Source organism: Marmota monax, unplaced genomic scaffold (genome assembly GCF_021218885.2).
Source record: "Marmota monax isolate L192 unplaced genomic scaffold, Marmota_monax_Labrador192_F-V1.1 WCK01_AAM20220418_F8-fsc00098, whole genome shotgun sequence".
Taxonomy (NCBI): Eukaryota; Metazoa; Chordata; class Mammalia; order Rodentia; family Sciuridae; genus Marmota; species Marmota monax.
In genome coordinates this window covers 5236076-5256633 of record NW_026694639.1, presented here as the reverse complement: position 1 = coordinate 5256633, position 20558 = coordinate 5236076, and the positions used below count along the sequence as shown (strand labels likewise).

General features: G+C 35.2%; 1 protein-coding gene across 1 annotated transcript in view; it reads left to right on the top strand.

Moving 5' to 3' along the window:
- Mrc1 (mannose receptor C-type 1) overlaps positions 1–20558 on the top strand; it is a 93178-nt gene that overhangs the window by 27991 nt on the left and 44629 nt on the right. Inside the window, exons 5-11 of the mRNA XM_046423046.2 lie at positions 1006–1119; positions 5274–5420; positions 9392–9577; positions 13510–13667; positions 14153–14263; positions 16130–16245; positions 19614–19762. Of these exons, the coding sequence (XP_046279002.1) occupies positions 1006–1119; positions 5274–5420; positions 9392–9577; positions 13510–13667; positions 14153–14263; positions 16130–16245; positions 19614–19762 (981 nt within the window). The remainder of the gene's footprint in view (positions 1–1005; positions 1120–5273; positions 5421–9391; positions 9578–13509; positions 13668–14152; positions 14264–16129; positions 16246–19613; positions 19763–20558) is intronic.

Below are 20558 nucleotides of genomic sequence, written 5' to 3'. Positions count from 1 at the left end.
AACTCTTAGCACTGAAAGATTGGACTGGGGAGTATATCCAAAAAACTTGCTCAGTTACATTAATATATATATATATATATATATATATATATATATATATATATATACACACACACACACACACACACACCACATACATACACACACACATACACACATACACATACATATTTAGATTGGTATTTTTATTACCAAAAAGTACAGTGTTTTTTTAAAATTTGTTTTTAATCAACTAAAAGAATTTAAAGAGAATAGGGAATTCGTATCTATGGTTCTTAAAAAGATAAAGGTAATAATGGTTAGTTTTTCACACTGGGAGATCCATATTGCTTCTGTGTTTTGTCTTGTTTTTTAACTTCCACAGTAGGCTGAGGATTGAACAGAGTTTTAAACATTGTAATTATGATTTATTATCTGCCTAAGTAAAGAGTTTAGAGTAACAAACATTTAGTGCCTTGAATTGAATCATTCATTTTAATAAAGAAGAAAAATTGACTTCTAAAAATATAAAATTCTTAAAGTAAGTTCTGAAATGATAAGAACTTTCTGAGGTTGAGATAATGACTCATGAACATGGTAGCTTAAAATGTTCATTGAAATTTTTGAGTCATAGAGAATTTTGGCTTTTATATGAAACAATCTTACTTTTAATCTCAAATGGAGTAAAATGTCATTATTTGATGATAGTTAAAGACAGTTAAGTTATATCAAAGTAAGAAGCACATTCATAATATCCTTGAGGATGGGTTTGTCATGGTCAGATCTGGGTTGAAACCTTAGCTAGAGTCTTACTAGCTCACCTATGCTCCCTTGGCCTCAATTTCTTTCTCTTTCAGTGCAGTAGTAGTTCTACTTGCTTTTGATTACTAGTAGAAACAAAGGAGAAATGTCAGGCTTGATATTTATTATTTCTCTTACATTTTGATTCAAGCATTTACTTCTGAATTGAACTTCAGTGTTTTCTGAGTATCTGTTTTATTTTTGGTTTTGCTTCTTGTTGTACAGGACTAACCAGTTCCTTGACTTCAGGACTCTGGATTGGGCTTAACAGTCTGAGTTTCACCACTGGTTGGCAGTGGAGTGGCGGCAGTCCATTCCGATATTTGAACTGGTTACCAGGTAAGGCTAAGCCTGTCTGTGGTTGAATTAATCCAAGTTGAATTCACCAGGATGCTGTTAAGACCTTTTCATCTCACATGAAGATCTCAAAGAGAAGAACTGGGAGACTTCATTGATCACAGTCCATTTCTCACCCTGGTTGGCTATCTACCAGCTAGATTTGAATATCCTAGAACTGAAAGGTTATAGACGGCCAGCTTCCTGGGATAAGAACTTGTCTTCCAGGATTATTCCCAATTAATACATGTCTCTGTTTACAGTATGAATTCTTGGCATATTCTTGATTTGTTAAGATATTATACTCAAAAGCAAATTTTATAGCTAGTCTGAACTATAATTTATTAAAGACAGTAACAGATATTATTACTCTATACACACACACACACACACACACACACACATGTTCTTGCATCCACTTCTTCTTCTCATCATCTCTGAAAGTGTTTCTCACCAAATATTTACAAAATTTGGCAAGGTGGTTTCGATTCTTTGAACGTCTGACTTTTGAATCTTTGTCCTTTTGGAATTTTCTTTAACATTGCAGTTGAAAGTGCTTATCCATAAATTACCTGAAAGTGCTTAAACACAAATTATGTTTATAATATGTAACACATAATGTTACATACAATTGTCAAAGATTTATGGTTTTATTAATTGGGGATTTATTATTTTATTAATTGGGGATAATCCTGGAAGACAAGTTCTTATCTCAGGAAGCTGGCACCCTATAACCCTACAGTTTTTTACATATGCACACTATGAATTTAAATGAACTGAAATTATCCTGATTGACAAATTAATTTCTCATTAATTCAGTTGTGCAATATTTACAATATTGCTGTTACTAATACAAAGACCTTAAGGTCTACATTGATATCATTTTCTGCTGTTTTTAGTGTAGTACAATTGGATTAAAGATATAACATCAGTCACAGCTCACAATATTCCATACTAGCATAAACGTTAATTAGCACTTCTCTTGACAATTTGTAGTTTGATTGCAGAAAACTAGAGTCAGGGAAAGACAAAAACTTCAATAGCTTTCTAATTTTCTAGAGGATATAAAATGGTATGAACTAATTATTTCTATATTGTCATACATACAAGTAACAGATGAGGAGACTAATTCCTGAAGGTAAGTCGTATGTACAAAGCCACTGTTCATAGAAAACAAAAAAAGTAATGCTAAAAAGTTTTTGCATTATTCACTAACACCAACTGATATTGTAACACAGTGTGGATGGATGGGTTCTTGGTCTTATGAATTTGAGGAATAAAATCCACAGACACAAGGGTGAGAACAAAATAACCAGATTTATCATAAATAGAAAGAAAGCAGAGCTCGTGAAGTGGTGGTGGTGGGGGGGATGTCTCAAGAGAGGGTTGCTGACAGGTATCTGTTGTCTTGGGGTTTTTATGGGCTGGATCTGTTCCTATAGGTGATTGATGGGGTATAGGATTCAGAAAGGGGCCAATCAACTCTGTTTTGTCTTCTTCAACAAATCCGGGAAAAGTGATTTCTAAGCCTTTATTAGCACAAGGGTGGGGGTGAGCATTGTTGGTTAGCACAAAAGGAAGTGCTTGAGGTAGGGGTAGATTTTGTGGTTGGCGGTTGTTTGAGCTAGGGGTAGGGGAAACTAAGGAAGAGCTATTGCGGTTGAAGCTTTCAGGGGCAGTGACAGGAGGTTCTCCAGGCCCGAAGTCTCCTTTCAGGTTGGCATGGTCTCATTCCCTCTGTCCCTTCTCTAAAGCCCTTATCCTATCTCCCTATCCTGGTCCACCTTTGTGTTTCAATGTTAGTAGCTGCTAGAGAACCTCTATGGAGTGTGATTTCAATCCCTTCAACCCCATTACAGTACCAATCCTGGCTCCTCAGGAAAGAGTGCAACTAACAATCAGTAATGTCTACCATAGGTGTGGAAAAGGAAAACAGTAGCATATTGGTCACATCTTTCTTTATCACTTCTACTACGAACAATATCAAGGCAGTGTGTTCTTTGATATGTTCAGACTTCATCTTTTAAAGCCACTGAAAACTTTTTTTTCGTTTAGCTTAAAAAAACTAAACTTTTATTTTCTATATTGATTAGTATTTTTAAAAAGAGAGAAAAAAAAGAAAAAAAGAAGAAGAAATTTGGTAAAATAGTATTCCATTATATAGATGTTAAAACATGCTAGAAGTTTTAGAGTTTATGTTTTGGTTTAGATTGATTAGATTTTACTTTGAAATTCTATTTTGGATATATTCCTTCAGTACATGACGGCTGCAGGGCTGTTGCTTTAATGTGTGTGTGTGTGTGTGTGTGTGTGTGTGTGCTGGGTATCAAATCTGGGGCCTGATGCATGCTAAGTGCATGCTCTATTGCTAAGCTATACCTCAGTCCTGTTGCTTTAAGCTTGACATGGAAAATCACTTTTATTTTCTTCTGGAATACAGAAAGTAACTATTACTATAAGGGATGTATTTTTTATGAGTGAGGATTTCATTCGTCTGCCTATTCATTCTGTCAAATTATGCTGGAGAATACTAGTTGGGCTCCAATAGATCATTAGACAATAATAAGCATATGTTAGGGACTAGAATTTATTCTCCTCTTAGTGGCTAAATTATTGTACAATGTAAAAACAGGTCATTTTCTTTATTCAGTTTGGGAGTAAGGATTAAAATTTTTAAGCACTTGTATTCTAAGAGTTCAATTGAGAGAATTTGGGGGTTAACTTTGGTGAAGGTGAGGGTGTGAAAAGAGAATATTAATGGAAAACATTAGTCCCAATTCCTGAAAAGTAGGTACAGAACTACATCGCCTTCTGAAATAGCACAAGAGATTTCTCAAAGTAAAATGAGAAACTTTGTGGAATTCTATAAATTGCTTTTGTATAAATCATTCAGTCAAACATTTCAATTGAGCACTTAGCAAGTGGTCATTTGTTAAAATACATTTACTTTTTAAAAATTCTTTTACACAAAGGATGAATTAGTATGAATTCAAATATGTAATGACTATTAAAGCATTAAAGACCACTGTTTGATATCTTAAAGTTGGCAGTGGCATTGTTTTGGCATATCAATGTATAATGTGATTTACTACTGAATACACAAATTACTAACCAAATAAGTGTATTATTGTTTCTTGAAAGTTTCTCTCTAGTACTGGCAACTTACTTGTTAGTTTAGTTACCCTGGTATTTTAGTCAGAGTTTCAACAGACTTTTAAAAACATCTTTATATTTATAACTCACAGTTATTTTTTCTTTGTGTAGTATTTGAAAGTTTTCTGCTGAAACTTTATGGAGCAGGTAACATGATTTCCATCTTGCAGGAAGGGAAGGGAAATTCAGGAATACATAGGTTATATGTACATCCAAGGTCACAGAGTAAAATCACTAGCAGAGCGTCACTCCTTGGCCCTGACTTCAGGCGTGAAACGTAGCTAGTGTTTGAAGTCCTGGTTTAAAATTCAAACGGCAGAGGAACTCAGAGCAGAGAAATGCAGGTAGCAATACATGGAACCACTGCTCAGCAGTGTCGTCTCTCTGGATCTTTAATCAGTTCACAGTAAGAAGTGCATGAGGAGTTAACTCCTCAACTTATTCTTCAGGGGGCTGAGTGGAAGGAACTGAGACCTAATTCTGGGAGCTTAGCGTGTTGTCATTCCAGATCTCCCTCCCATTGCCTTTGTCCTTTCCACTGTCTTTCTTTCCCGTCTCCTCCCTCTCATTGAGGAAAGTTTCCCTATGTGCACATTCTCTAGCCTGGTTCTCACAGTTACCCTGGTAACGTGACTTGGTTTTTCAGTAGGTATTGACAGTGTTTAATATACAGGTACCGCTTTGTGATACATGATGTGATCTAGTGTGATGACTATTTAAATTTAAGTCTGGCTTTATTAGTGGACGATAGAGAAAAAGTTATTTCAAGGAAGTATACTTTTATAATCAACATTTTTCGGGATTGGAATGATCCAATAACAAGGCAATGAATAGATACCCATCATGTCTTTTGCTTTGCAGTCAGTAAATATTTATTTGTGAATGTGTAGCAAAAGACAGAATGGGGATCCATTAAATCTCGAGGATGAAGATGTGGGACTGGGGAACTATCTACTTATAATATGTGTAATAGTGCCATTTAAACTTTCTCGTATTTCTCAAAGGAAGCCCATCAACTGAACCTGGAAAAAGCTGTGTGTCACTAAATCCTGGAAAAAACGCTAAATGGGAAAACCTGGAATGTGTTCAGAAACTAGGCTACATATGTAAAAGGGGCAACAATACTTTGGATACTTTCATTATTCCTTCAGGTGAGTGATCAACTTGATCTGAAGTGTACAAAATATTAGAAGTTAAAGAGAAATAAAATTACAGCCTCAATTATAATTGCATAGAATGACTCCAGAGGCCTTGTTCATAGTTGATGGGTATACAGTTTTGATGTTGGTTACTACCAGTGGTTGTAATGTTTCCTGAGTGTGCAAAATCTTTGATATAAATAAGAATCTTCCCAAGCCTTTGGGGTTGTTATTATTTTTCACGTGTTAAAGAATTGGAAAAAGATACACATAGCACATGTACCACTTGCACTTAGGACAACATTGGAATCCGAGCTAGGAAATAAATACTAGAAGGGATGTTTTTAATATGTCCTCAGGGATCAATCTGGGCTCCAGTATTGTTAAATGCAGCATCTAAAATTGAAGTTTTCATAGAATGGAATAAAACATTCAAAAAGTAGTCACAGAATGTTTCATATATAGGCGAGGCCCCAGGAAAAACTTCAATGACTGTCTCCATTATAATCTTATCTAAGAGTTAAACTGCTAAGGTGAGGGATGAATTCTTTCTTCAAAGTGATGAAAAACAAACTCCATTTTTTACCATCAGCTGTTTGTGGAGGAATAACTAATGCTCCTCAGGGTTTTATTTAACTTTTTTTTTTCCTGCTTGGGAACTGACAGTGCTGCATTCTTGAGTTCTTTCTCCTTGACTTTTAGAAGCAATTTCATTTATTTTAAAACATGTTGACATACCTAAAAATTTAAAATATGCCAAAAAACAAATGATAATATCCTCCCTTATCTCTACCACATAGTTCCCTCTCTCTGGACAGTCAGTGTTTCCGCATATGTCTATCCTTATCTACATATAAGCGAACATATTTATAATTATTTTTGTCTATTTTATTGACATGGCAGCATACTAGCCGTATAGTTCTTACCCTAAGTTTTTTTTAATTTAATTATAATTTTGTTCACCATCCCATATATTACATAAATAGCTTCTGCACTCATTTTTATGGCTGAATGATAGCCCTTGCACAAACTATAGTTTTTGACTAGTCCTCTGTTAATGGATTTGTAGTTTACTTCCAAGCTTGCATTATTGTAAATAATCCTGAAGCATTTACATTTCCTTTCATGCTCATGATAATTCCTAGAAGTGCAGTTGCTGGATCAGAGAGTAGGTGTGCTTGTAACGTCAATAACTGTAGAGATGGTCAAGACCTCTAACGGCTGTAAATGAGGGTACCAGTTCATGGGCTTGATTGTGCTTTATAGACACTTCAGAATGTCTGTGGACATGCCTCAGGGAGACTACAATCGATTTTGCATTTCATATCCTCTTCCATAGAATAGTGTAATTCTTCTTTCTTGGAAGAGCTCATACAATTCCCTTTCAAAGACTTGCAATTGCCATTTTGGGGAAGAGGAGAAAGGTTGTTATATAATTTCTTTCACGTGGGAGGCAGAATTCTGTAACTTGACCTTGTTGCTTAACCCACCAGTTTCAGGTTCCTCGTCTCTAAAATATAAATATTAATAAATCTTCTTCCTGAAAAGTGTTGTGTGTATTGTCAAGCACTCAGTCCATTCTTATTTCTCCACTGTTTCTCCCTTGCCTTACTTCCAACCATATAGCTATACTATCTGGATTCTTCTGTTATCTACAAACCCTACTAAACCAATGCTTGATAAAGCATTCCAGAGATCAAATTTTGCAGTATTCATGATTGGTGAACCCTTTGGCAAGAACTCAACCCCATACCCTGTTGGTTCTTGCAACAGTACCTTGTTTGCCCCAAATTCCCAGGACAGTCTAGAACTGTACTGTCTAGTTCAGCAACCGCTAGCCACATGTGGCTTTTGTGAAAATAAAATGTGTTTAGTTCAAACTGCGATGTACCACAAATGTAAGAATACACTTGATTTCCAAAACTCAGCATGAAAAAAAGGCAAAAACCCCCAATTTTATTGATTACATATTGAGATGATAAAGTTTTGGGTGTATTGAGTTAAATAAAATGTATTATTAAAGTGAAGTTGACCTATTTTATTTTACTTTTATTTCCTATGGATACTAGCAAATTAAAATGACATGTGTGGCTTACATTTGTGGTCTACATCATAGGCAATGCTGCTGTTGAGGAACAGAGATGTTTTATGGGATCCTGCCCCAGAGAACTCCTCTTCATTTTACTTGAGTTGGTTGTTTTCATGTTTGTTTATTTAGTGGTACTGGGGGTTTAACTCAAGGATGCTCTACCACTGAGATATCTCCCCAGTTCTTTTTATTTTATTTTTGAGACAGGGTCTTGCTATGTTGCTGAGGCTGACTTTGCACTTGTGATCCTCCTGCCTTAGCCTCCAGAGTTACAGACATGTACCACTGCCTAGCTCAGCTGTTTTCATGTTTTAAAATATATTTAAAGGTCATTTGTTTTGGTTTTAAAGTCCTCAGCATTGGCTGACATTATCTTCTGTTTCTTAGACAGCAAAATTAAAATATCCCACCAGAGGGCTCCAGAGCCATGCTAACAACAAAAAAAATAAAATAAAAATAAAAATTTTGTTTTCTTTCCTTCTTTAAATTTTTTCCCCTGTTACTACTGGAAATATACAGAATCTAAACTGCATTGAGGGAATAGAATTTTTAACATATGCATCTTCTATTACAATAATTCAGCATTAGGGCTTTGTATTATCTATTTTCTTAAATTGAGACTGCACAGAATCCTGGGCTTAACCAAAGATGTTTCCAAGACTATCTGCTTTTAGAGAAAATGGGATTGACTCTTTAAAAGAATGACCTACATACGTCTCCTGAATTGAACATTTGCTAAAGGTGCACTTTTGAGAACATTTAATATCAACCTTAAATATATAAATTGACCTTTATTTGATCATATAGTCCATTTCTAGCCAAGGTACATTGCAGTTTTAAAGAGTGTCTATAGAATGGTGAAAATATATCAAATACAACTTCAATTTTTCTCCTGTCCAACACTCGTGATAGCTACCATGCTCCAGGCCCTATGTCAGGTTCAAGGGCATACAGGAATGCATGAAGTGAGTCTGCCATCAAGCTTCTTTACTTGCCCTGGCTCATTTCTATAAGAGTAAACATTTAAAATTATAAATTTGACCATAGCTATCCATAGCAATAATACAGTGCTGATTACTGATTTCTTAACTAGTAAGTGTATGTCATTTGTAAGAACATCATCTCTATTTCAAAAGAATCAGTAATTTAACATTAGTATGAGTAATACTGTTTAAAAATATTTACACGTGATTACTTTGGTTCATGTATGTGTACTCGCTTAAGATCATGCAGCTATGGCAAATTCAGGTTCTGCCTGAAAGACTTCTGAATTTCTATTGCTCTCTTATCACAACAACATACCATCTTTTGTGAGTGAGGAAATGGGGGGATGGGTTCAGAGGTGCAGGTGGCTGGCTCATGCTACTGTAGTTGCAGAGGCTCTTTGATGGGTCTGCCTCAATGCAAATCTTTTTCATGCCCACCTTATGAGCATTGCCCTCCTTGAAGAATCATTGGCTCCCTAAGGTCCATGAAGAAAAAGGTACATTGAAATATTCCAGAGGATGTATTATGTCAACACTTTCAGGCTTCCAGCATTTAAACTGTGCATAATAGATGCTTAGTACAGGTTTGCTGATGTTTTAAGATGTTGGTAAAATTAGTCTACTATATCTTACTGTGGTCCTGTGACAGGTACACATTTTTAAAGAGACTTCCCCTTTGACATTAAAGATGGATTCACTTTTTTTTTGTCTGAAAGTAAGGCAAAAGGAACATGTCTAGCCTATCATTTATGAATCTATATGCCAAAGGTGAAAAATAAATATTACCTTTATTTGCCTACAACTATGAACTGTTACATATTTAGAATGCTGGAAAATATTATTATAATTTTAGACAAAATTTCTCTTTTAAGTGCCTTCCAAACCATCTTTTTTTTTTTTTTTTCTAGAAAGTGATGTGCCTACTAAGTGTCCTAGTCAGTGGTGGCCATATGCAGGCAACTGTTACAAGATTCACAGAGAACAGAAGAAAATCCAGAGGGATGCTTTGACTGCATGTCGGAAGGAAGGTGGTGACCTTGCAAGTATCCACAGCATTGAGGAGTTTGATTTCATTTTCTCCCAGCTGGGATATGGTGAGAAACCTTATACTGATAATAAGCTGAGCTACAACCCTTTCTCCTCTCCATCAGTGTCTGAAAAATTAATCAGAAATGTTACTTTTAAATTTAAATTTTAAATTTAAATTAATAACTAAATTAAAGGTATAGATTGAATAGTAAAGGCTAATCATACCCACAGTGCAAAAACTATATAGTAATTTAAAGGATTTTTATCACTAAGTGGTAATTCAATTATTTTTCTCATAATATGTAATCAAATTATGGATAGTTTTTAAGTATTATTTTCCCACATAGAGGGTGGATTCAGAGACGTCTCCCTTAAAATTCTCAATGATGTCTAACTTTTGGAATTACTTGCATGTATGTATGTATTTTCTTTTTTAAGGCCCGTATTTTATCTCACAAGAGACATCTTTAAGTGCACCGTCTCTTACTTTGGATTTTCTTTTCTTTATTAATGCAGCTAAGGCTGCTAGGGTGTTGAATAGCAGGAGAAATGAACATTTTTTTTTTTTTTTTTGAGTGGTTAGGTGTTGGCCTGAGCCTTTTAAAGAAATTGATGTCTCAATCTAGGTGAATACTTTTAAAAGTGCTTAGAAAATGTATTAAGCAGAAATAAAAGATGGGTAAAATGAGTTGGGAATCCTGGTCTTGGAGAAGAGCCTGCTAAGAAACAACATACATACCAATCATGGGCCTTCTGCAGTTCTTGTTGATTAAGTGATTATCATTTTCATCTCCCACTGATGAGGCTGCTGAATAGCTGCAGCTGTTCTTCATTTCCACCCAGCAAAACAAGAGGAAGTGGATGGTGGTGACAGAGTTGCTGCTGCTGATGTATACAGCCTGGAAATGGATGGCAATAGTAGGGGAGAAAAAACAATTAACAAGTAGATAAGAAAAAACTCGAGTAGTTACAGGAAAAGATTTAAAAGGTCCCCAAACCTTGTTATTTCTTCCGACTGTGTCCACTGGAAACCATTCTCCTTGCACACCTCCTTGAGGGTGGTACTGAGAAAATTGCCTGCTGCTGCCTATAAACAATTTCTTAATTCTTCTATGTTTACCTCCCCTGGGAAATTTAGACTAAGTGATAATGAAATCACAAGGGATATATCTGAAAAACAGTTACTTATCATCATCAAGTCTGCAGACGAATCAGTGGGGGACAGGTAGGTTAGAATGCTCAGGGGCTGCAGTGTAGATCTTGTCTACTTTCTATAACGTGACTGAGCAATAAGAGAATCATGTTTTTATTGCCATATTTATTGTGGGAAGCTGGATGACCAGGGTTGCTTTTAAATTCAGCTTGAGAATTAGTAAGTGATTTAGAAATGTTTTTATTTTTAAAAATTATTAAAACCAGAAAATATATAATATTTATAATATTACAACATTGTAATACAATATATACTTATTTAAAACAAATGCCAAATGTCTTCTTTGATATAAGGAGAGTAACTAAGAACAGAGTAGGGACGAAGAGCATCAGAAGAAGATTAACATTAAACTGGGATGAGAGGTGGGAGGGAAAGGGAGAGAGAAGGGAAATTGCATGGAAATGGAAGGAGACCCTCAGGGTTATACAAAATTTCATACAAGAGGAAGTGAGGGGAAAGGGGAATATAATACAAGGGGGAGAAATGAATGACAGTAGAGGGGGTAGAGAGAGAAGAGGGGAGGGGAGGGGAGGGGAGGGGGGATAGTAGAGGATAGGAAAGGCAGCAGAACACAACAGACACTAGTATGGCAATATGTAAATCAATGGATGTGTAACTGATGTGATTCTGCAATTTGTATACGGGGTAAAAATGGGAGTTCATAACCCATTTGAATCAAAGTGTGAAATATGATATATCAAGAACTATGTAATGTTTTGAACAACCAACAGTAAAAAAATTTTAAAAAAATAAAACAAAATCATCTTGATAAAGGTAAAGGAAAGTTACAAAATGAAGATTGCCACTTTTAAATCAAAAGTCTTCAGAATTCTTTTTATTTTATTTTTATTTATTTATTTATTTTTTTAGAGCTTGGAGTTCATTTATTAAATGAAATTTGATGGTTTCCAAAATATTTTCAATATTTCCCATTTACATGAACTCAAGGCACCCAGTGATAGCCTTTATTTTAGAAGAAAAGTTCATTACAATATGTCAAGCAAAGGTCTCCATTTGTTACCAAGCCAGCACCTGAAATGATAGGTCTTAAAGGATAAGGCTGTGCAGAACATTAAACTGGACTAAAATCCACTATACCAAGTATTTTGATGTTGAATGATTAATATAGTAATATTCATATGCCCAAGAAGAAATCATTTTAAAAAATATCTTACATGACCCTATTCTTCCCAACCAACATAGTGAGACATGAGTTGCATTTTTCTCTATATGTGGTCATTTATTTTAATTATGGAAGAATATTGCCTGTGGATACATTGGGACCTGCACCCATAAGCTATGCCTTTCCCAACTAACACAACTCCCTTAACTGATTTATAAAAATTAGCCTAATGACTTTCCACTCACATGTTGTATATTTTTGTAGGATGACTGTGCTTAGGAATTACAAAAGCTGTAGGGGGAGAACAGTTTTATGACAAAATATGTTTGTAGGAGTCTCTTGATACTTACTTTATTATAATTGTGGGACTTGGGAGTTGAAACTTACATTGGTCTTCAACTAAAATCCTTAGGGGACGCATGAGGTCTCTTTGAAACCTATATTTGTTGCTCAAAAGAGCATGATCTGCCACTCCAAGTGAGAGGAAAAGGGGGCCATCCGGGCACTGTCATTCATGCTTTGTGGCTCTGGAAACATCTGCCGGCGCTGGCATGAGGCCAGTCAAGGACTTTTCCAAAAGCAAAGCTGAATGACAACTTTTAGGAGGAAGAAACTTAACCACTTAGGGAATTTCTTATATCATATGGCAATTTTCTCATTTTCCATCAAACATCATCTTTATAATCCTTTGAAATATTTTTTAACCATGGAAAGACCGTTTATCAAATATTCATGATGAGACTTTCAGTTATGCAAATTAGATAGCTATTGAATTATAGATTCTTTAATTTGTTTTGTTTGGAAATGTTTATTTTTTTACAGGCATGGAAACTTATATCTTCAATTACTGCAACTTTTTCCCCCATTTTTGTTGCGATATTTAGAATTATTAGAATGGTGGTAGCTCCTTATACAAATCAGCAATGATTTCCATATAATTTGAAAAAAAGATCAGATTTTAAATCTTAACCTTGTTATTTGAGTGCTGCTAGTGTTTCTTGACATTTCATGATGAAAATAATTATAAAGTCATTTATATTTCTAGACTAATAACTAAATGCCAATTGTCAGAAACCAGTCTGTCTCCTCAGTTTATGTTTCTATCACTGTTACTCTTAATAAAGTGATTGATCAATTAACAAAAGCAACTAAAATATTCTTAATTCCAACAATTAGTAAAATAGAACTGGTTTTAAATTTATTATTTAAAAATATTCATAAGATTTGATACTAGTCAAATAGGTTTTTATGCACTGAATACCATATTTCCAATGATGTGAGTGCTGTTGGCAGGAAAATTATTTGTAGCAAACAAGCATCTTCACAAGATAGAGTGTAATAATAGACCTACATTAATTTCATTTTCACAACTCCCAGGAGACATAGTTTGTAATAGTGACAACTAAAAAACTCAAGTCATATTTACAATGCAAAGAAAACATTACACAACCTACAACCGACAACATGAAATGTGGTTTACATCTGAGTCTTCAGCATATAGGTCAGATTAACACTCCAAAGGATTACATTTTATGATAGTGACAATATCAAGGGAGTCTAGTTGTGTTGACAAAGCAGACTGCCTTCCTTTCCCCATACCCTGTTGACCTTTGGAAAGCAACCTTTGTATATACTACTTTTGTATTTTTCTTCCTGTTTAGAGCCAAATGATGAGTTGTGGATTGGCTTAAATGACCTCAAGATTCAAATGTACTTTGAGTGGAGTGACGGGACTCCTGTAACATTTACCAAATGGCTTCGTGGAGAACCAAGCCATGAGAACAACAGGCAGGAGGACTGCGTTGTGATGAAGGGGAAGGTAAGGCAACTTTACCGACATCTGGGAGAAGTCAGCAGAGTCTTCCTGCTGTCCCTCTTATTGCGTATGTTTGGTGAGAGTGTTTCCATTTGAGATCATTTGATATAGATCAAAATTGAGCCAAGATTCAGATTTAGTTTCTTGAGTTTCTATCAGTTGTATTGCCAAGTGACATTTTCAAGAAGACCAGAAAGATTTTTTTTTTTTTTGCTCCCAAAGATAAACTTAACTAACCATTAGCTAATATTCATAAGTTCCTATTGCTGGGTCATAAATGGTACCCCCATCCACACAGTCTCTTTACATCTGTGTAGCTGGAGTTCAATTTGCTGTTTATATGTAAAGCATGAAATTTCCTTTCCCTTTTATAGCTGCCGTAGTCCCTTAATATCATTGGATCTTAGTTTTCCTTTATGGAATCACAATTACAAGAAAATAGCATCAAAGAACAGATAATCATTTGTTTTTCTCTGTGCTCCCTTAAGGATGGGTACTGGGCAGATAGGGCCTGTGAGAAGCCACTTGACTACATCTGTAAGATGAAATCACAAACCCAAGCTCCAGAAACAGAGGAAGCAGAAACAGGCTGCCGGAAAGTAAGTATGGAACATACACAATGATCAGTCAATATTATTTGATATAGTTGGCTTTACTTTGTAGGAGAAATTCTTCGTTCTCTGCAGAACCAAAATGTTTCAATGTTGAAAGTTTTCTTTGGAAATTCTCTGCAGGTAATATAGGGCTACCCATGGTCAGTGGTTCCATTCAGAATGTCATGAGAGTTGAACGAGAGAACAGGGAATAAAACTCCTCATGGAGCCTGATGAGGGCAATGACATGAAGGCAGGTCATAGGAATTAGTGACATCCAGATGTCAAGAGTCTATGAACCGAGGGGCTGGGGTCGTGGCTCAGTGGTAGAGGGCTTGTCTCGCGTGTGTGAGTCACTGGGTTCAAGTCTCAGTACCTCATATAAATAAATGAATAAAATAAAGGTCCATCAACAACTAAAAAAAAATTAAAAAAAGGTTGGCAAAAAGAAAAAAAAAACATAAAAAAGAGTCTATGATCCTGTGAACTGTCCAGAACATTTCCAGTAGATAACCTCAAGTGCATACAGCAAACTATCCATAGTCACTTTTTCCATATATGTATGTGGGACTGGCCTTGAACTTGGGATCCTCCTATCTCAGTCTCCCAAGTGGCTGGGATTACAGGCCTGTGCCACACTGCACTGATTGGTTTGTAATTTTTTAATTGTGAGTTGGGGTTCACTGTTCCCACCCCTACCCCCAAGTGTCATCATCTCAGATGACCTAGTATGTGGAAATTTTTCTGCTGCGTGTTATTTTGCACTCTACTTCCTTCAGTGCCTAAGAAAACCCCCCTTTGTAGACTAAGTATTACTTTAATACTTTGGACATGGATCTCATACAATGTGAATAGTGTAGAGTTGGAACTGGCATCCATCTTGGTGCAGACCTGGCATTTATTTTCAAACTGAAGAATATTTTTTCTAATACCCAGAACCCCAAGCAGATGACAAGGCTCTAGTCATGTTTTGTTTCTGTGGCTAGAGTTTTTAGTTCTCCATTCACAGAAGGAGACTCCTCTTCATAGAGGGGCCTCAATTCCAACACCCTGCCTCAGGTGGGTGAAAAAACAAATGTTGTATTCTGTATGGACAGGAATATCCAACCCCCTTGGATCTGAATCTGGATTTGATACACCAATAGACTATTTTCCGTTTATCTGTTAATATTCTATTTATATTTGGTTCTTGGAGAGTTCCCCTTCTTCCTGTCAAACTCTAGTATGGATTTTTTTTTTATTTATTGTTATGTATTTACCCCATTTGATGTATGGGAGAGGAACCACATCAAGTTGTGTTGCCTGAGGTTGAATGAGTGCTCTCCTATGATGACATGATATAGATTTTATTTCACCATTGGTAATTGCCTCTATAGACAGCCAGACTTGCTGTATCCCAAATTATTTTCTGTGGTTAACTTTTTTTGAACTGAAATCTTAGCTGGTCTGTTCAGTTTCTTCAGTGACTATTTCACAAATAGTTGAAGGACACATAAGAACTGAAGAGAATTACCACCCTTTACAATTTCTTATGTGACAGACAATGTAATACTGCGTTGTTTTTAATATATGATTAAATATATGTATATATATACAAATATTTCAATCCCACTTGAAATGCAACAAAAATCATATATATGTTTAAATATATGCAACAAAAATCATATACATGATTAAATATATGTATATACATATGTTTAATCATGTATATGATTTTTGTTGCATTTCAAGACCTTCAGGTTTATGTTCTTTAGACATTTCTATTATTTATTAATTTGTGTTTCATGATAGAATGATTACTAAAATAATATAGTTTCTAACATATATGCATGATAATCTGCTTTTTTCTCCATTGCTTGATGACATTAATAGGGCTGGAAAAGGCATGGCTTTTACTGCTATTTGATTGGACATACACTTTCAACATTTACAGAAGCCAACCAAACATGCCAAAATGAGAAAGCTTATTTGACAACTGTTGAAGACAGGTATGTCACTATTTTAATTTTATTTTAAAATATAGTCAAATAATGAAAAGTTTTCAAAAAGGCCTGAAAACTGAAATATCAGTATGCTCTAAATTTTTGAGTGAATCATGTGTGACCTTGTGGTATGGCTTATAAACAGAAAACCATTAAAAACAATACTCTTATTTGAATATTAGTTGCAAACATTATAAAATATTTTGCTACTTTTAGTACTATAAAGCAATATTTAGAACAGTTTACTAATAATCTAATGAATGTAGTTTTAGAATTAACTCTTCTCTGATCTACTAAATGTCAAAATTTTAAAACAGGAAAGGTAAGTAAAATTGGTCAGCTCAAAATTCCACTTTCTATTTCTGCCACTTTCTCCACCAAAAAAGAGCACAGAGTGTCTGAATCTGAGGATACAGAAGGAAAGACCAAATCAAACTCAGTTTCTCCTGATAGACACTCACAATACAGAGTGCTTCTGTGACACTATATACCTGGAGATGGAGTCAGCCCACAGCTTGAGGACTCAGGTCCTAAGACTGTCCCCCAGCCTCCTTCAAATGCCACTCACAAGTCCCAGGTTGTTTTACGTGTGCTTCTGAAAGACTGGCTGTGTAGGAGTTCCTTCTTTAAGTTCAATTAATTTGCTTGAATAGCTCAGGGAACTCAGGGAAACACATTTACTGGTTTATTGAAAAGGCTATTATAAAGGATATTCATGAAGCAGTGCACAGGGTATGGTGTGGGAGAAGGTGCATGGAACTCCTAAGCCCTTCTTGCTCTGCTGCCCTCTGGGAGCCTCAATGTGTCCAGCTGTCTGGAAGCTCTCTGAACCCTGTCCTTTTGTGCTTTTAACAGAGACTTCCTTGGCTAGGTATGATTGCTAAAGGACTGGGTGGGAAAACTCAGCAAGGTCTGCTGTTCACAGTCCTCTTGGCTACTCTGTGCCCCTCTCTCCAGGGCATGGGGGCAGGACCCTTCTGGAATGAGGGAGTTATTATGACCTACTATAAGGCAAGCATTATGAGCTTGGAATTGAGGACAAAATCCTCTCTCTCTCTCTCTCTCTCTCTCTCTCTCTCTCTTTCTCTCTCATAGTATCATAGAGAATAATTTATTCAGTCTTTCCATCCTTCCATTATTTTCCTTTACTTCATTAATGGTCTTGCAGGTCAAGAAAATAAAATAGATATAGAAGATTTTATATAACGTTTAACCTTTAACGAAAAATCTGTCTTTCAGATTTTACTTATTCATTCTTCACTTAATTCTTTGTAGAGCCTTGCATTGGGGCGCCCAGGAAAATTAAAAGAAACTTAAGAATATCTATTTTATTTGTAGCAAGAGGCAAAAATTATTGAGTATTAATAAACATAAAAAAAAGAAATTATACTTATTGGTCTTTCAAAGCAGACCCGATAAAAAGTCTAAGGAATAGTGCTGATATTAAATATCCTTTCATAGGCTGGATGCAATGGTACATGCCTGTAATTCAGTGACTTAGGCTGAGGCAGGAAGATTGCAAGTTTGAAGTCAGCCTCAACAATTTAGCAAGTCCTGAAGTAACTTAGTGAGACCCTGTTTAAAAAAAGAAAAAAAAAAGACTGGGGATGTAATTCAATGGTAAAAATGACTGTTATAATATTTTCAGTATTTATAGAACAACTGTATTTCAACTTATATATTCATCTCATGGATAGTTAAATGCTAATACATCATGGCACACTCATGATGCAACATCTGAAAATCAGAACAAAGATACTTTGCATCTTCTGACAGGGAAGATAAACTGCCTGTCTTTAAGTACTATAGGGATGGTTCGTATCTGCACTATCACTGATTTATTAGTCTACTGAAGAACAATGTACAAGATTTCACTGTATTTTATGTTAGTTTTTCTGTGTTTTTGGTGACATTTATATTTAGGAACCCACTAACTCTTGTTGATTTGAATTTTAACTTCTTTATTGCAGTTTTTCCAATTAACAAATACTCTTTTCGTATCAGTAAGCTCGAAAAAGGTCAAAAACTCTATCTACATCATGTTCAGAACCAATCATAAGGTGTAGGTACTTGATCTGCAGGTCTTCTGCAATATATTTTCCCATAATTCTTGAGTTCTGTTCACACAAATTCTATCTGGATATTCTGTATATTCATTTATTCTAGAAATAGTTTTCAGAAGCTGAAATGTTGTAATTCCATTTGGTCTTGTCTTTGGGTCTTGTACATTTTATGTTAACAGTCACAGAATTTTCAAGGAAATGCGTATTTATGTTATTTATTTTTATGTAATTTTATTTAAAAATAAATGCAATCTCTGTGTATGAAACTCAGGCAACATCTCAATGGCAATAAATTCCTTAGTACATAATAAAAGTATTTTTTAAACTACAAAAAAATTTGGATATTTAAGAAAAATAAACTGCATTTGGAATTTGTGTTTGTCCTATTTGATGCACGAAATCATTAAGATGATGGTCAAATAAATGTTCTGTTGTTGCTACATCTCTCCACATCCGTTCTCTGGTCTTTTTCAAGTCAACTCCTTCTCTCTTTCTTCCTGAAAACTCTCTCTTGTTCCAAGGAGAGATTTCTGTCTGTGTTGCCATCTGTCAATTAAGACAAACTTCAGTTGCTTTGCCAAACAAATTGCATTGTTGCCCAGTGATGCCAATACCAGGGATGAGAACGCAAAGGCAAAGTGTTAGAATTCGTGTTCTGCCTCCAGCTCCTGGTAGAGACTGAATTTTTGCTTCTATTTCTTAACAATTTTGTCTTTCAGAGTTGAGACATGAGAAATAAAATTGAGGGAGAAATCCTCACAGATTATTCCATTTGCAACATCTTCAATAATAACTTGCTTAATCAAGAGTTGAGTGGAGTGTCTGGCCTATTTAAAAAGTGAAATAATTGTTTTTCATTTTAAAAAGACTTTTTTAATGACTTTATTTTGTTTATTTATTTATTCATTTATTTATTTTATATGGTGCTGGGGAACCAACCCAGTCCCTCACACGTGCTAAGCAACCACTCTACCACTGAGCCATAAATCCAGCCCCCCAAAATTGAAATAATTGTTTAAACAAACCTTTAAAAAATGAATATAGCACCTTCCTTTGTATTTTGAGGAGGGGTAATGATGTTAGTTATATATGAATGATTTTATCCACTCAGCTCTGTATTTTTCCTTTGTAAACTTACCTATCTGAAGAGGCGATTTTTATAATTTAAGTGACCTAAATATAACACAATATGGTTGCATTACCAACTACAGCATAGCTCAAACATAACTGAGATACTTTTCGTGTTGATAACTTTAAACATTCATATAAATGTTTCTAAAGATTAGTTGAATATTAATTTTTATTTTAAAGATATGAACAAGCATTCCTGACTAGTTTGGTTGGATTGAGGCCTGAAAAATATTTTTGGACAGGACTTTCGGATATACAAAACAAAGGGACCTTTCAGTGGACAGTGGAGGAGGAGGTGCGGTTCACCCACTGGAATTCAGATATGCCAGGTACGTGCCCTGCCTTTTTTCAGGGATTCATTCATTCTATGAATCCATCCGACAAAACCTGTTACTTCTCCCTTTCCAAGTAGACAATGGAAATTAATTGTGTTTTCAGGAAGTATTTATATTTTACTTTTTTTCCTTTTTGTTTTTTTAAATCTCAATGAGTTTGCAGTGTTCTAAGGAAAAGAAGGAAGAGAGAAATTGCTGGTTTATTTGGTACTGGTCTATTTGAAAAACACTTATGAAATCCTAAGGAGTCACAAATGTTCTGAATAGTGAACTTTTCTGAAAACGTGAACCTTTATTCAATGGATATACAACTTCTCAGTGCAACTGTAAAGAGAAATATTGTTCTTGAGCCGTGGGGTAAAAACAATGCTTATGTGGAATTCATTATTCTACTATCTTGAATGTGTGATTATGTTTAACCCTTTGTATAGCTGAGCATAAAAGAGTAGAATTTATTCAAGGGAGGAAAAAGGAAGACAGAGCTCCCTCAAGGTGAAAGGGGACCCGTTCAGGGTTGCTACTTAACTGCACTAGTCTAGGGGTTTTTATGTAACTATTGGCATTGTATATAACTAAGGGCATTGATCAATGTCTGTGCTAATCAGGCATGGAAGAAGTACCAAATGGTCAAAATCTATGTCAATCAGGTATTGGAAAAGTGCCAAGGCTATTAGTTAGCCTTTGAGTTTGTAACCTTTACTTAGGTCTAAGAACATATTTAGCTGGAATGTTTGTCATGCTTTTACAAGTTAATCTCATGAAGTGGCCTTTACATTTAGAGAAGTCTTTA